At 38.4% G+C, this 13424-nt stretch overlaps 1 protein-coding gene across 1 annotated transcript in view; it reads left to right on the top strand.

Moving 5' to 3' along the window:
- TENM2 (teneurin transmembrane protein 2) overlaps positions 1–13424 on the top strand; it is a 1113792-nt gene that overhangs the window by 1084822 nt on the left and 15546 nt on the right. Inside the window, exons 27-28 of the mRNA XM_048487386.1 lie at positions 867–1042; positions 4257–4492. Of these exons, the coding sequence (XP_048343343.1) occupies positions 867–1042; positions 4257–4492 (412 nt within the window). The remainder of the gene's footprint in view (positions 1–866; positions 1043–4256; positions 4493–13424) is intronic.

The raw sequence follows: 13424 nt of genomic DNA, 5'->3' as shown, positions 1-13424 counted from the left end.
AAATTATTTAAAGGACCAATTCATTAGCAAAAATTCCAAATGTTTGCAGCAGCTCAATAAAATAGGAGTTCAGTGGCACCTTAAAGTCTTAACAATAGTTGTGCCAGAATACATTTGTATTGCTATTTATTAGGTGTACTTGCTTAAAAGAAAAAGAAGGGTTGCCCTGCTCTAAGCATTTCTATAATATGTATATAAAATTATGTAAGTAACCTAACACTATGTAAATAACTTAACACTTAAAATTTATCTTTACTATATCCAAGGGTATCAGTTAAGCCTTACAGAAACTTTTCCTCCAAACTGAAATTGTTCTTCTTGCAAAAATATGAGAAGGGATCTCTGCTAGAGGCATATCACAGAAACATTTGTACCCAAATATATCATAGCACATTTTGAAATTGGTTCTTTGCAATAGTTTTAGTTATCTGAACTATATTATAAGATAGAACTGTGCTGAGATCATTAAAATATGTAAATAATATTGATTTCACTCTGTAAGTGCATATGAAAGAATAACATCCAGGGAGATTTGTACGTAAGAAGGTCTTTCCACAGATGTATAGAACTGCAATTGTTCAGAACTGCTTTTGAGTTCCTTGGTTCTGTATGCTTTGGTTCCTCAATCTATCAGCTTGTCTCTACAGAATTCTAGTGAATTCTTCCTGCTTTTGGTACTGAAGATTATTTTGTGTAGTGGGATCCCTGTACTTGCTCTTCAAGTTGTTTTTGTTACTCTCTAGTCTTTAGTTTTGCAATGTGTGAACATGTATATGTGTATATAATTTAAAACAAATGAAAGTATACGTTGGCTCGGATGAACCTTGAAACAATTATATATGTCTGACTTTTCTTGCATCTTTTAGCTATGACCATGAAGGACGTCTGACCAATGTAACGCGCCCCACGGGTGTAGTAACCAGCCTTCATCGAGAAATGGAAAAGTCTATTACCATAGATATTGAAAACTCCAACCGGGATGATGATGTCACAGTAATTACCAACCTCTCCTCTGTGGAGGCATCTTATACAGTAGTTCAAGGTACAGAAGCTCACTTCTCAGAACACCTCATCATCTGTGAAATATACACAAGAAAATCACCTCTGAACTACTCTTAAAAGCCTTTACATACCTGGATGTGAGCAAAAACAATGGTATAAAGCAGACTTAAGCAACTTCTGGTCTGCAAGCTTTTGTGCAGCCTTAGACTTTTGTAAAAAAAATTGAGAATTTTTATTTTAAAAATCATCATCTCCATTTTTATTTCTGTAAAGACCATGCCTTCCGCCTCCCAACACACATACACAAAGTCCTGGAGTGATGTATGGATATCACATGTGTATCTGTTTGGTATCACATCACTCTACTCTCAACAGGAAAAACACATTTTCCTAAATCATTCCTATCCATTCAATTACTAAAAACCAATAGATTGTTATTTATGTTTGAATTGTTCATATTAGAAAATAGCATTCTAGTATTAAATATAAAGGCAATAATTCTTCAAAAACATATTACTGGTGTCACTTATGAAAGCACAAAGAATTTAAGGATGGTTCTATTTCTCCTGGCGGAATGTTCTTTTCATTCAGTGCTTGGATGCACTAGTAATTTCCAAAGACAGCAGGGATATCTTTCCACATAGTACAACTTCCATACCTTTTCTCTCCTGTAGCAGCCCAAATGCCCCATGAAATGCTGCTGCATCCTTATCCATGCTTCATCTGCAGGAGAATAACTACTCCAATTAGGCTGCAATAAAAGTGATCTGCAGAAAACATGTTCTGATAAAACTTAGGTTTTAGATCCCATTTTGTATGGAGGACCAACTGCGTCATCTTTGTTTTCCAAGCACTGTTTTCCAAGCTTGTTTTCCAAACTCCTTGTGTGTGTTGTCAAGTCACAGCTGACTTATGGCAACCATGTAGGATTTTCAAAGTTAGAGACATTTGGCGGTGGTTTGCCATTGCCTTTCTTCACATGGGCTGAGAACGTTCTGAGAGAATTGTGACTGGCCCAAGGTCACCTAGCAGGCTTTATGTGGTGGAGTAGAGAATCAAGCCCCATTCTCCAGATTAGAGTCCTGCACTCTAACCCTTTCACAACTGAAGATCTTGATATTCATACTTTACATGTCCATTTGGCAGCAATTTCTGCCTTCCAACTGATGGATGTGCAATGTTTTCTCACCTGAAGCAGGTTTTTTTTTTCATATAGAAAAATCTTGTAACTGCTCAGCATTATCTTCAAATTTGCTTCTTCTACAGCTTATGTTCTTCTTTGACTGAATGAAAACAATTTGAACCCCTGGCTACATTACAACCTCAGCTATTGTTTTAAACAACATTCATGATAGATGTTACCAAGTAATTTGACCTACCATTTCCTCATTTGCATTGGGAAATCACTTTTTATGCCCCAACATAATGTCTTCCTAAAGAGATTTCTGATCATTCTTTGAATCAAAATTTAGTACTGACACCTCTTTTGCAGATTTAAGACTACAGTAAACACATTCTCCAGAAACTGACTATGTCTTTGAAGAGTTTCATCCTCTTATACCTTAATAAGACCCAGTTGGATTCCATAGGGGCATCCATTTTGTTATAATGATCTCCAAGAAAGCTAGGCATGTTACTTCACAATAATTCTATCTTTGGATATTGATTGTATGATTGTGTGGGTTTTTAAAAGTTTTTTAAAAAGTTTTTTTAAAAAAACCCTATATAATGATATGTTCAAGTACATTTGCAAGAGTCTTTTTTATTTTAAACTTTATCCCGGAGAATTTCACTATCAAATGTGTGCCTCCCGACCAATCAGAAAGCGGAAAAGCAGATTTCTTCTTCAAGTTCTGTCTTTCTCAGTGGGAACATTTCTCATGAAAACTGTGAAGCTCTTCCTACCCCATGTGGCATGTGTAACAGGAAAAATTGTCCTTTTTGAAGGGAATAACATGGATATTTCAATCAATGGCTAGTTCTAGAACCTTCCTGGCAACCCATATGTTTTTCTACAGAAATTACCACTAAAATAATTACAGTGTTGACTTATTTTTCCAATTTATCCCCCAGGCACATTTAAATTATCTTGGTGTGCCACACTCAATATCTTTTCCTTTGATTGGCCTGTGGTCTGATAGCGGTTAAGAGAACCAGCCATTTTGCTTAAGTGGCTTACCGAATCTTGGACAGCTTTCTATGTAAACCAAGTCACAGTATAAGCACAGTGAAGCAGAGATCAGTAAAAGGGTTAAATGTGAATCTTCCAAAAGTGATTCTATATTGCATATGGCTTAACATTGTTACCAAAACTGCAGTGAAAGGAATTTTTCGGATGCTTTTTTTTTAATTAAGAGATAATGTCACTGAAAACAAACATAGTCACAGGACAATAGCCTCCTGACATATAAATGTCAACATTTATGGACTGTTTTCCTGGGTTCCGATGGCTTTATTTCTATGCTACCGGATGATTAATTATGTAGATATTTTCCTTTTGACAAAAGGATAGTAATTCTTTGATGGCAGCTGCTCACTATACTGCCTGACTGGAGGAACTCCTTTTTTTACCGTTTCATAGAATGGACCTGGTTGCACCAGCCAGTCAGGAGTATAACCGTCTCAGAAATATGAAGTTTTATTTTTATAACTTTAGTCAGTCAGTAAAATGTCAGATGTCTACTTGACTAGAACAGTCTCTTAAGGCAATGATACTTGCACAAAGATTGTGTCTGGCAGCTCATTCTGTGTTTTACATCCCCCTTAAAGACCAAACCTAATCTATAATACTGCTATAATCTAATAGAACAAATTTGAAACCCTTGCAAAGAAAAGGGACTGACTTGCTCATTTATAATAAAAGACCTCAGACACAACTTTCCACATTCTCATGTGTAAAAGGTTCTTTGTTGATGTGTTTCAATTAAAATCATTTTTTTCCTCAAGTTCCGGTCATACTAAATATGTATCCACATTAAGTCTGAGAATAAACAATGCCAGTATACATTCTGATTGAGAAAAGAGGTAAGGAGGATTCTAAAAAACTGCAATAACTGAAGATTCTGGATATTAATACTGTTGTTCTTTATATAAATCAATACTACCTCAAATATCTAACATGTTACTTTATATGATAATTGCAGGCAAAGTTCATTTGAAAAATGGAGAAAGACCATGAAAGCCTAGCAAATTAGGCCATATTTTTCCTTTATGATGAATGCAACTAAGTAATTTTTTTCTCATTATTTTTCCAGATCAAGTGAGGAACAGCTATCAGCTCTGTAATAATGGTACTTTGAGGGTGATGTATGCCAATGGAATGAGTATAAGCTTTCATAGTGAACCACACGTCCTTGCTGGTTCTGTAACCCCTACAATAGGGCGATGTAACATTTCCCTGCCGATGGAGAATGGCTTAAATTCAATAGAGTGGCGCCTGAGAAAGGAACAGATTAAAGGAAAAGTGACTGTGTTTGGCAGAAAGCTTAGGGTAAGTGCAACCCAGCCTTACAATCATGTTCTGAACTATTTTTAATTGTAATATGCTACAATATTTTATTTTATTAAAATATAAAAATATGGACAAATATGAACCAAACTGCTTGTGATGGGTGAGTTTGCTGCAGTCCTATCTAAAATGTGTTAACGGTGCATTAGTAGGCACACAGAATGCTCCACTGCCTGCTATTCTTACACCACAGTTCATGCACAGTGATCCTTTGTCCCCGATCTAGGCCCCTGAAACCAAACATGAATCTAGGTGTTTCTGGAAGAAAAACATGTGTGCACACCTGTGTGCTAATTTTGGTATAGTACCGTTTCTTTGTCCATCCTGCTGAATACTGCCATTATTTTCAGTGGTAATGCACTATTGAGCTGCTGATGATGAGAGGATAAAGGATAACTATAGATAATATTTTAACACATGGCTGCTATTTGCAAGTGTACTGTTCCTTTTAGCGGGAACCTAGCAGAAGCCTTTACAGGCGGAAAGGTGGCTGGGAGGGCTGGCTGGAGGGCAGCGCTCGCCCGGCCCATCTCATCCCTTTTCTCATTGTTCTTCTGTTCCTGCTAGGAGGCACCTTCACGAGCAGGTCAGGGAGTGAGACAGGCAGAAGCTCTGCTGGGTGAGAAGTTCGGAGAGAGGGCAGAGAGAAAAAGGGAGAGCAGCGTGGGTGGGTGCGCGCGTGGGTTTGGTTTTTTTCACCAATTGGGTCCTCCCTCAAAATCATCTGCACGTCGGTTTGAGCGCACATGGACATAGAGACGCATATCATGTGTGCTCAAATAGATGTGGAGACGTCAATTTGTTCTTTTGAAAATAAAAAAATCCCGCCCCAGCACAATGCAGCAGCCAATCAGGACAGCCCCTGAGCGAATTGCACGTTTGTGGGGAGTCCTGCGTGGCTGCCCGTTTATTGAACCAAGAGGCCAGAAGCTGCGGTGGGGACCATGAAACCGCGCTCAAAAGGTCCCGTAACAAACCAAACCGGTTCGTATCTCCTTTCTTTTTTGAAGTGGGAAATCGCCCTTTGTCTGACCCCTTTGCCACTTGGAAACTGTTCTATTTCTCCATATTCTGTCCTAACAGTAGCTTCGTGTCCAGAGTAAAAGTTGCGTATCAAAACACACCCATTGTGGCACACCCATTTCCATTAAAACCAACTGTAGGTTTTCATGATCCATACAGTCACAGGCTTTGCTGTTATCTCTGAATCACAAACTGACTTTATTCTGAAATGGATGCCTGTGCGCCAGTAATCAGCATAAATTTGCAGTATGATCTCATGCCTCTTCCTTTTCAGAATCTAGCTTGAACAACTTGCATTTCTCATTCCATAAATGGTAACAACCTTTGTTGTGAGGTTCTGAGCATCACTTTACATGCATGAGAAATTAATGAAATTGTCTGAAAGTTGCCACAGTCTTTGATATCTCCTTGTTTGGAATTGGAATGTAAATTGACCATGTCCAGTCTGTGGGCGATTAGTTTGCTTTCCACATCAAAAGACTGAACTGTAAATCAGGAAACCTCAGTTTCAACTTGCCATAAATTCACTAAGTGAGTTTAAACAAGTTGCTTTTATATGTTTGTTTATTACATTTATTTATTGTCTGCCTTTCTCATTGGAACTAACAGCGGATTACAAGTATGATAGAACTATTCCATCTTTCAGTAAGATGATTACAAATTATGGTAACAGTTGGATGATAACATTTGAGTCTAATAACAAAGACCACTAGTACAACAACATAGGACTAAAAAAACTGAAATTAAAAAAATACATTGTTCCTAATAGAGGTCACCTCCCAAACTGATGCATTACTCCACAGCTCTACTCCCTCTGTAATAATCCTCTCATGAGCAATTCTGTTTTGCACATTTTGTGAAATGAAAGAAGTGAGGACCTTTCTAATAGCCTGAGGCAAACAGTTCCATGATGCGGGAGAATTCATGTGAATGGGCATTTGCAAATATTATCTGCTCTCAGGTAAAATTTTCTCTTAGACTCTCTCCTAGCCTTTTCTTCTCTAGCTGATCCTTGAATATCTAATGGAAAGAATGTATGATTCATACCCCACAACCAAATAGCTGCAGAGAAGGTACCACATTACATGTCACTGCTCATATCAGTACTCTCCCATTTACCCTTAACCATTGTGGCATTTTGAACATTACAGTACCACTTGCTACTGTTCAAATAGCACCCAAAGGTGCTCAGCCATTTCCTATCTCAAAATACTGCTGAAATTCTTTCCTCAAGTCTTCACAAGCAACTCTGAGCCCTACATTCTCAAGACTTCTTGCCCAGCTGGAGTGTGTATGAAACAGGAAGACATTAAAATTTTACAGTCTCGCTGCTTAATAGGTCCTAATTCTTTCCTTAGTATATTGGCAATGTATTGTACTGCCTATAATGAGAGAGTTGCATACTTCTATATTTTGCAAACAGGAAGAGCAAAAACATACTTTCAGGGCTGTGTAACTGATCTGTGCACAATGCTGTCGTATAGACATTAGTTATTAATAGTAATCATTTTAGAATTTTTTTTCATTGTGTAGACTAGTCTCTCAAATTAACAAGTAAGGCCCAAATATAAATGTCTTTAATCTTGGCTCTGAGTAGTAAATCTTAATAGAGGCACTTGTGGTAATTAGCAGAAGTTAAACATACAAGTCTTAGAGCTGAATTCTTGCCAGAGTTAGATTTTTTGCACCATGTATATGCAAATCAAAACACAGCTCCATATATCAACACCTCAGCATTTAATTGTCTTGTGTTAGTTCCTGTAACAGTAATCACATATCCATTTAGCTCTTTTAAATGAAAATCACTATGAGATTATAACAGGTTGAGTGGACTGAAAATGCAATTTGAAAACAAGAGGGAAACCATTGAATGTATTTGCATCTCATTTATTTTAATTCAGCTTTTTTCAAACTGCCTCATGAATGAAATAAAAGCAAGCTGCACTGGAAAACAGTCAAAGAACATACAGGAGACATGTGACATATCACTCAGGTCAGATAAAGGCACATGGGTGAACCCTCTCCCACAGGACTAATGGCAAGGGAATGTGGCTAATGGAGATATCCAGTGTGCTTGGATTTGCAATGTTAAATTGAATATAAAGTTAGATAGCAGATGCAGGCTGAAGAAAAATCATTTGTTTGGATTTCTTCCAACAATTCCGTGGAAGTGAATTGTTGAGTTTAAAAGAATCTTAAAAATAATTGTTTTGAGTTAATGGACTGTATCTAATTTCTAAATTTGTTCAGGATTATTCCATTCTATCTGAAAGTAACTTTATTGATTTACTTCATTAATAATCCATCTTTTTCACTGATACTCTCTGAGGTCCAGATACAAGGAACCCTATGTTATTGGCCGTGACTGTAAGAAAGGAGAATTGTAAATAACATAATTAAGTGATTTGGGAGAACATTCTCAAGTTTCAAGGTCTCCCACACATTATGGGGGTGGGGGGATGATAGGAAGAATCAGTATTAGGAAGAGCTGTGATTTCACTTCCAGCATTTTAACACAGAATTTCCAGTGAATTCTTGACCACTGTAGCAATGCAGTAATATCACTTCTGGGTTTGCCCTAGAAGAAGTCTCCTACCAGGTACCAGCCGCTGGACTTCAGTACATGTATAGACCACAGCAGGACAAATAGTGTTCTCACAGCCATTTCAAGTCAGGAATATGGTGTGGGAGGGAAGGCTGACGTTCCTACTCCCCAACGCCATGTTCTCAAGCTGAATTGGGCCTTAATGCACTTGAGAATGTCAGTTCCCCAATTTGCATCCAACTGTTAAATGAACAGAGATGGTCAGAAGACCACTGACTCAATTTGTATCAAACATAATGTATAGTTTCTCATTGCAGATTGCGCATTTCAAAGCAATGCAAGGAACAATACAATACATACAACCATCAATGTAATAAAAGTAGATTTAAAAATATCCTATGAACAATATGACATATCCTATTAAAAATATCCTATGAACAATATGACATATACAATAAAATAGGTTAATACCACAATGCCCCAAAACTTAGCTACAAAGTTAGAGAAACAGAGCAACAGCATAACATCATCTTATGCTTACAAGCTTCTTTCCTTTCTTCTATACATGCTTGAGGCTATTTGGAGTTTTAATTGAGGAAGGATAAGCCTTCTGTACATGTTGAAAAACATTCCTATTTGGAACAAAAGGACTTGCAGGGGACATCTCAATTTCTCCTCCCCCACTATTTCCATTTTCCCTTCTCTGAAAGACCTCATAGCATCTTGGTGTTTCTGTCTCCTTCTCTTCTTTGTATCCATCAGCTGACCTACCCTTATCTCCTCCTACCCATCTTCAGTTATCCTGTCAGCTTCTCCCTGGAGAAGTTTGGCCAAATAGTACAGTGCCGGCAAACAAGCAAGACCCAGTTGTACAGTGGGGAATCTACAGAGGCTGGTGAGGAGTAGCTTATTTTTACCTTCCCCTACAAACCTACTTTTATCCACTCCTCATATTTAGCTATATGTATTATTTATTTACTACTTGTATATCCCTTCTTTCTCCACAATGTGGACCCAAGTAAGTTTATATTATTCTCTTTCATTTTATCTTTAGAACAGCCCTGTGAAGTAGGTAAGAATGTTTGACTGGCCCAAGGTCACTCAACAATCTTCTATGAAGTAAAATTACCCTGTGTTTGCTGGCAGGCCCTATGAATCCTCTATCAAAAGCCATGGAAAAAGCCTCTGACTCCTCCTCCAGCCTTTAACTGACAGAAACCAAGCCTTCAACTGCCAATACTGTTGTGGTTGTCTAGTAACAGCCACAGAGAACATTTGTTTCTTAAAGCTGCAAGTGCTGCTTCTATTATTTGGGGGCTTTTAATTCCCCAGTGGCTTTGTGTGTGTTACATACCAGATTTTTCTGCAAACCTGGGGCTTTTCTTGGGTTTGTTGAAAGGTTTGAATTGTCTGTACATGGCTTCTGGTTCCAGATTTAAGTATTTACAAATATAGCTATATTGAGAATTAGTTATATCCAGGACAGAACATTGATATACAGCACATGTTTTAAGGCTAAGTTTTAAAAAAACTCTAGGGCAATCTATGTGTTGTCTTGTGGTATGTTTAGTCATCAGGAATGATGTTCTCCCAGCAAACTGTTCGTTTAAGGAAGTGGACAACCACATTTTCACACACACACCCCTACATTTAAGATGGGCTTTCCCCCTTTCTTTTGTTTGATTTCATTGCCAAGAGAATTACTAGTGTGGCTTCAATATAACCTACAGAAGGGTGGGGCAATAGCAGTGTGTACTGTGAATGGTCGCCAAATCTGATAGCACCACAAGAAGGGAGATTAACTTGACAAGAAGTGGCTTGAGTGGCTTAACATAAACAGACAAGGAGTGGCTTGCCTAGAACAGAACCAAGGTAGGTTTTTGCTAAACTATTGGCATAGCAAAGATCACTGCTGAGCGCATTTCTGAACCGACTACGGAGAGTCATTTATACCTGCTTCTCCCTATGCTGCGTAAAGTTCTACTTCTCCTTGATCAGGCAGTAAAACCATAATTAAGCCTGGCAGAACAAGACCTATACTATAATTTTGTTATATAGTCAAGTATTAATGTCTACTGGCAAAATAAGTCATCAGCAGAAATTGAATGCTGTATAGTCTGTTTTACATGAGCCCCCATGATGACTTCTCTCTTTTGTGTTCATCTTAACATCACATAAGTAATGCTTGCTGAACAAGCCAATAAGTGCCTCAAGGAAGAACCTATTGTGCCTCACTCGGGTATGGATGAACAGATGCATATGTAGGTAGCAGAATAAAGGCAAATTAGTGTATTAGATCATTTGAAGTCATTATATTGGTAGTAATGTTTCCAGACAGTGTTGGAGTTAATCATTTTGTTTGGGTTTCCATATAATTAATGTGATACTGCAATTATACTCTATGGTGTTCTCACATTGCCAGCAGAAAACAATCTTTCAAGCCAAACCAGATCTTTGTGTTTCCTGAGTAATATTTGTGTGTGCATGAGCATTTACACCATACACACAATTTTAATTATCATCGACCTTAGCCATCCTCACAACAGCAAAGTAGCACATGTCTTTCTTTTCAGTTACAAGTGAGAAATTGACAATAAGCATTGATTGTCTTGGCCAGAATACTCAGGATACCTGTGACTAAGTAGACATTTTCAATCTGGACCACTCAGATTTAAACCCAGAACTGAATATGCTGGAGCATATAAATCTGTGCACTGACTTCAGAACAGTGTGACAGACCTTTTGTACCAGATTTAAGAACTTGATTTATTACATTCACGTTAGACCTTTGTTCCATCATAGGACCAAATTAGATGTGATGGTGTCCACAGGTGTCCACAGGTCTAACTCATTTAAAAATGCCACGAGGGGATCAGACCTGTTGCATGGCAAGTTGAGATCCTGTTGCCCCTCCCCCCACCTTTGCAAGTGCCAAAACAGCTATAGGGCACAAGAGATTTCAGTCCACTTTGCTGTGGGCTTAATTAGGATTGGGTTCCTAAATCATTTTAAATGCTTTCAAAAAGCAGTCGTGTATACTGGTCAGACTCCTGGACTCTATCCCATCTAGCTGGGCTTATAGAATTCCCTCAAGAGGTCACCCATCTACGCACTGATATGCAGCAAGGTTGCATCATAGTTCATCATCTGATACAAGAAAGAAAAGTGTAGGTTTTGTTTCCATTTTCTGGTAGCCCATTCTAGCTGTAGGAAATCGAAGGCCATTTTTGCACTGGCGGCAGAAGCAGCTGGCCACCGGCATAATTTATGTCAGTGGAGCTATGGGACTGTTCACATAGGACTGTTCAGGTGGCCATAAAGCATGGAGCCGTCTGCAGCCCGCAGCTGCTTTGGGGGCACCTGCACCGTCCCATGTGAACAGTCCCATGGCTCCACTGGCATAAATTATGCAGGTGGCCAGCTGCATGGAGCCACCTCTGGTCTGTGTTGTTTGCTTGCCTTTTCTTCCTACCAAGGCTCCGGAGGGAGGGAGGGACATGCCCACACTATTCTCTGATCCGCGGAGCCTTGGAGAGAAGAAAAGGTAAGAAAACAACACAAATAGGACTGTTTTCCTGCCATTTTGGGGGGCGGGAGAGCACAGCACTGCTGCGCTGCGGCAGCTGTGCAAACAGCACCCCAGGGACAGTGTTTTTACTGTCCCTAGGGTGCTGTTTTTGGCCCGTGCAGAAATGGCCTGAGAGAGCAAAGCACGTAGTCAATAGATATTTGAAAGTACAACCCTGTTTTGTGTCTAAGTGAAAACATTCTAAACCATGGCTGCTTACTCCTCCAGTGCTAGTCAACAGTAGTCACTGACTTACTTACAGTACCTTCAAAGAAGCCCGAAGCAGAAGCTGCTGTTTCCATTACAAAAAGACGTTACTTTTTCCTGCCTAAGAAGTAAGATTCATATTGGGGAAAGATACTTGACTTCTGTAAACATCTTCTGTTTTACTTGTGACACTTGCCTGGCTTCCCTTAAACTTCAAATATCTATGTTGAAATAAATACAACTAAGTATTCATAGTGGGTGATGGGCTTTTGTCTGCCTTCACTGAAACCTATGGGTAAGGGAGGGGATTAATGTTTAAAAATATAACTCTTTTAGTGTCTTGTGATCTGTTGTTTGTTGTTAATAATGCTAATTTGCATGTTAATTTTGGGTTTACTTTGCATAGAAAGTTTCAGTTGAGCCCACAGGGCTTCATCAAGAGACCCATAATCCCAAATATGATGAAAAAGAATGTACCAACTGTCACCTTCCTCCTCACAAACATATAAAATGTATGATATGGGCAGCTTCTGTTGCATTCTCTTGTGGGGACAACTGAAATCTAGGATAAGAAACCGGAGAAGAAAGAATTTCTTTACTAGGATTAATTTTTAAAAGCTACTTTCTTAGTTTTTTAGAAAGCCTGTTTGGCAATATCTGAAACTTCTCTGGGAAATTCTACATGAATAGTGGTGGTTTGTTTTTTTAATGACATATCCACTGAGGAGATGAAAACAGCAGTAAAGAGAGATCTACTTCATTAAGTGGAAAAATAAGAGTGAGGAAAATAAATGATAATTAAAAAATATTTCCTTACAAACACTGAGTTGTGTTATTTTAAAAATTGCTTTCTCTATAACTGAATTCATGCAGTGTGGGCTGGGGTGGGAATTGTGCTCACCCTTGCTGTGAAAATAATTCAGAACAACTTTCATGTCCTCAAGAAAGGCTTGGGGTCTATTTCCATATTGTTTGATGTGCTGTTTAAATTTGGATAAGAGAAAACGTTACTTAATCAAAGCAACTGTAAAATATGAGCTGAAGAACAAATTCCCAGGAATTGATGAATACTTCTTAAGTAGTCAGTACTGTCAAAAGATATCTAATTTAAAGACTTCCAGTTTATTAATGGTGCATCCACAATTAAATTGCTTAGAAAGTTTTATTAGATTACGACATTGGCCAGAATTCTTTAATCCATCTCCAGTGAATGCAGTTATTTACTTTTCATATTAAACCATTTAGTGTAGAACAGTGGTTCTCAACCTGTGGGTCACGACCCCTTTGGGGGTCGAACAACCCTTTCACAGGAGTCGCCTAAGACCATCGGAAAACACATATTTCTGATGATCTTAGGAACAGAGGCACAAATAATTTTATGGTTGGGGGTCACCACAACATGAGGAACTGTATTAAGGGTCACGAGATTAGGAAGGTTGAGAACCACTGGGGTAGAACATGCTAAGTTTATTTGTTTGTTTGTTTGTTTATCTATTTATCTATCTATCTGTTTGTTTGTTTGTTTGTTTGAATTTTTAAGCCATCCTTTCCCAATCAAGTCAGGCTCAAGG

This window comes from Sphaerodactylus townsendi, linkage group LG03 (genome assembly GCF_021028975.2).
Source record: "Sphaerodactylus townsendi isolate TG3544 linkage group LG03, MPM_Stown_v2.3, whole genome shotgun sequence".
NCBI classification, from domain to species: domain Eukaryota; kingdom Metazoa; phylum Chordata; class Lepidosauria; order Squamata; family Sphaerodactylidae; genus Sphaerodactylus; species Sphaerodactylus townsendi.
The sequence above is the reverse complement of the archived record's forward strand: the minus strand, read 5'-3'. Positions and strand labels throughout refer to the sequence as shown.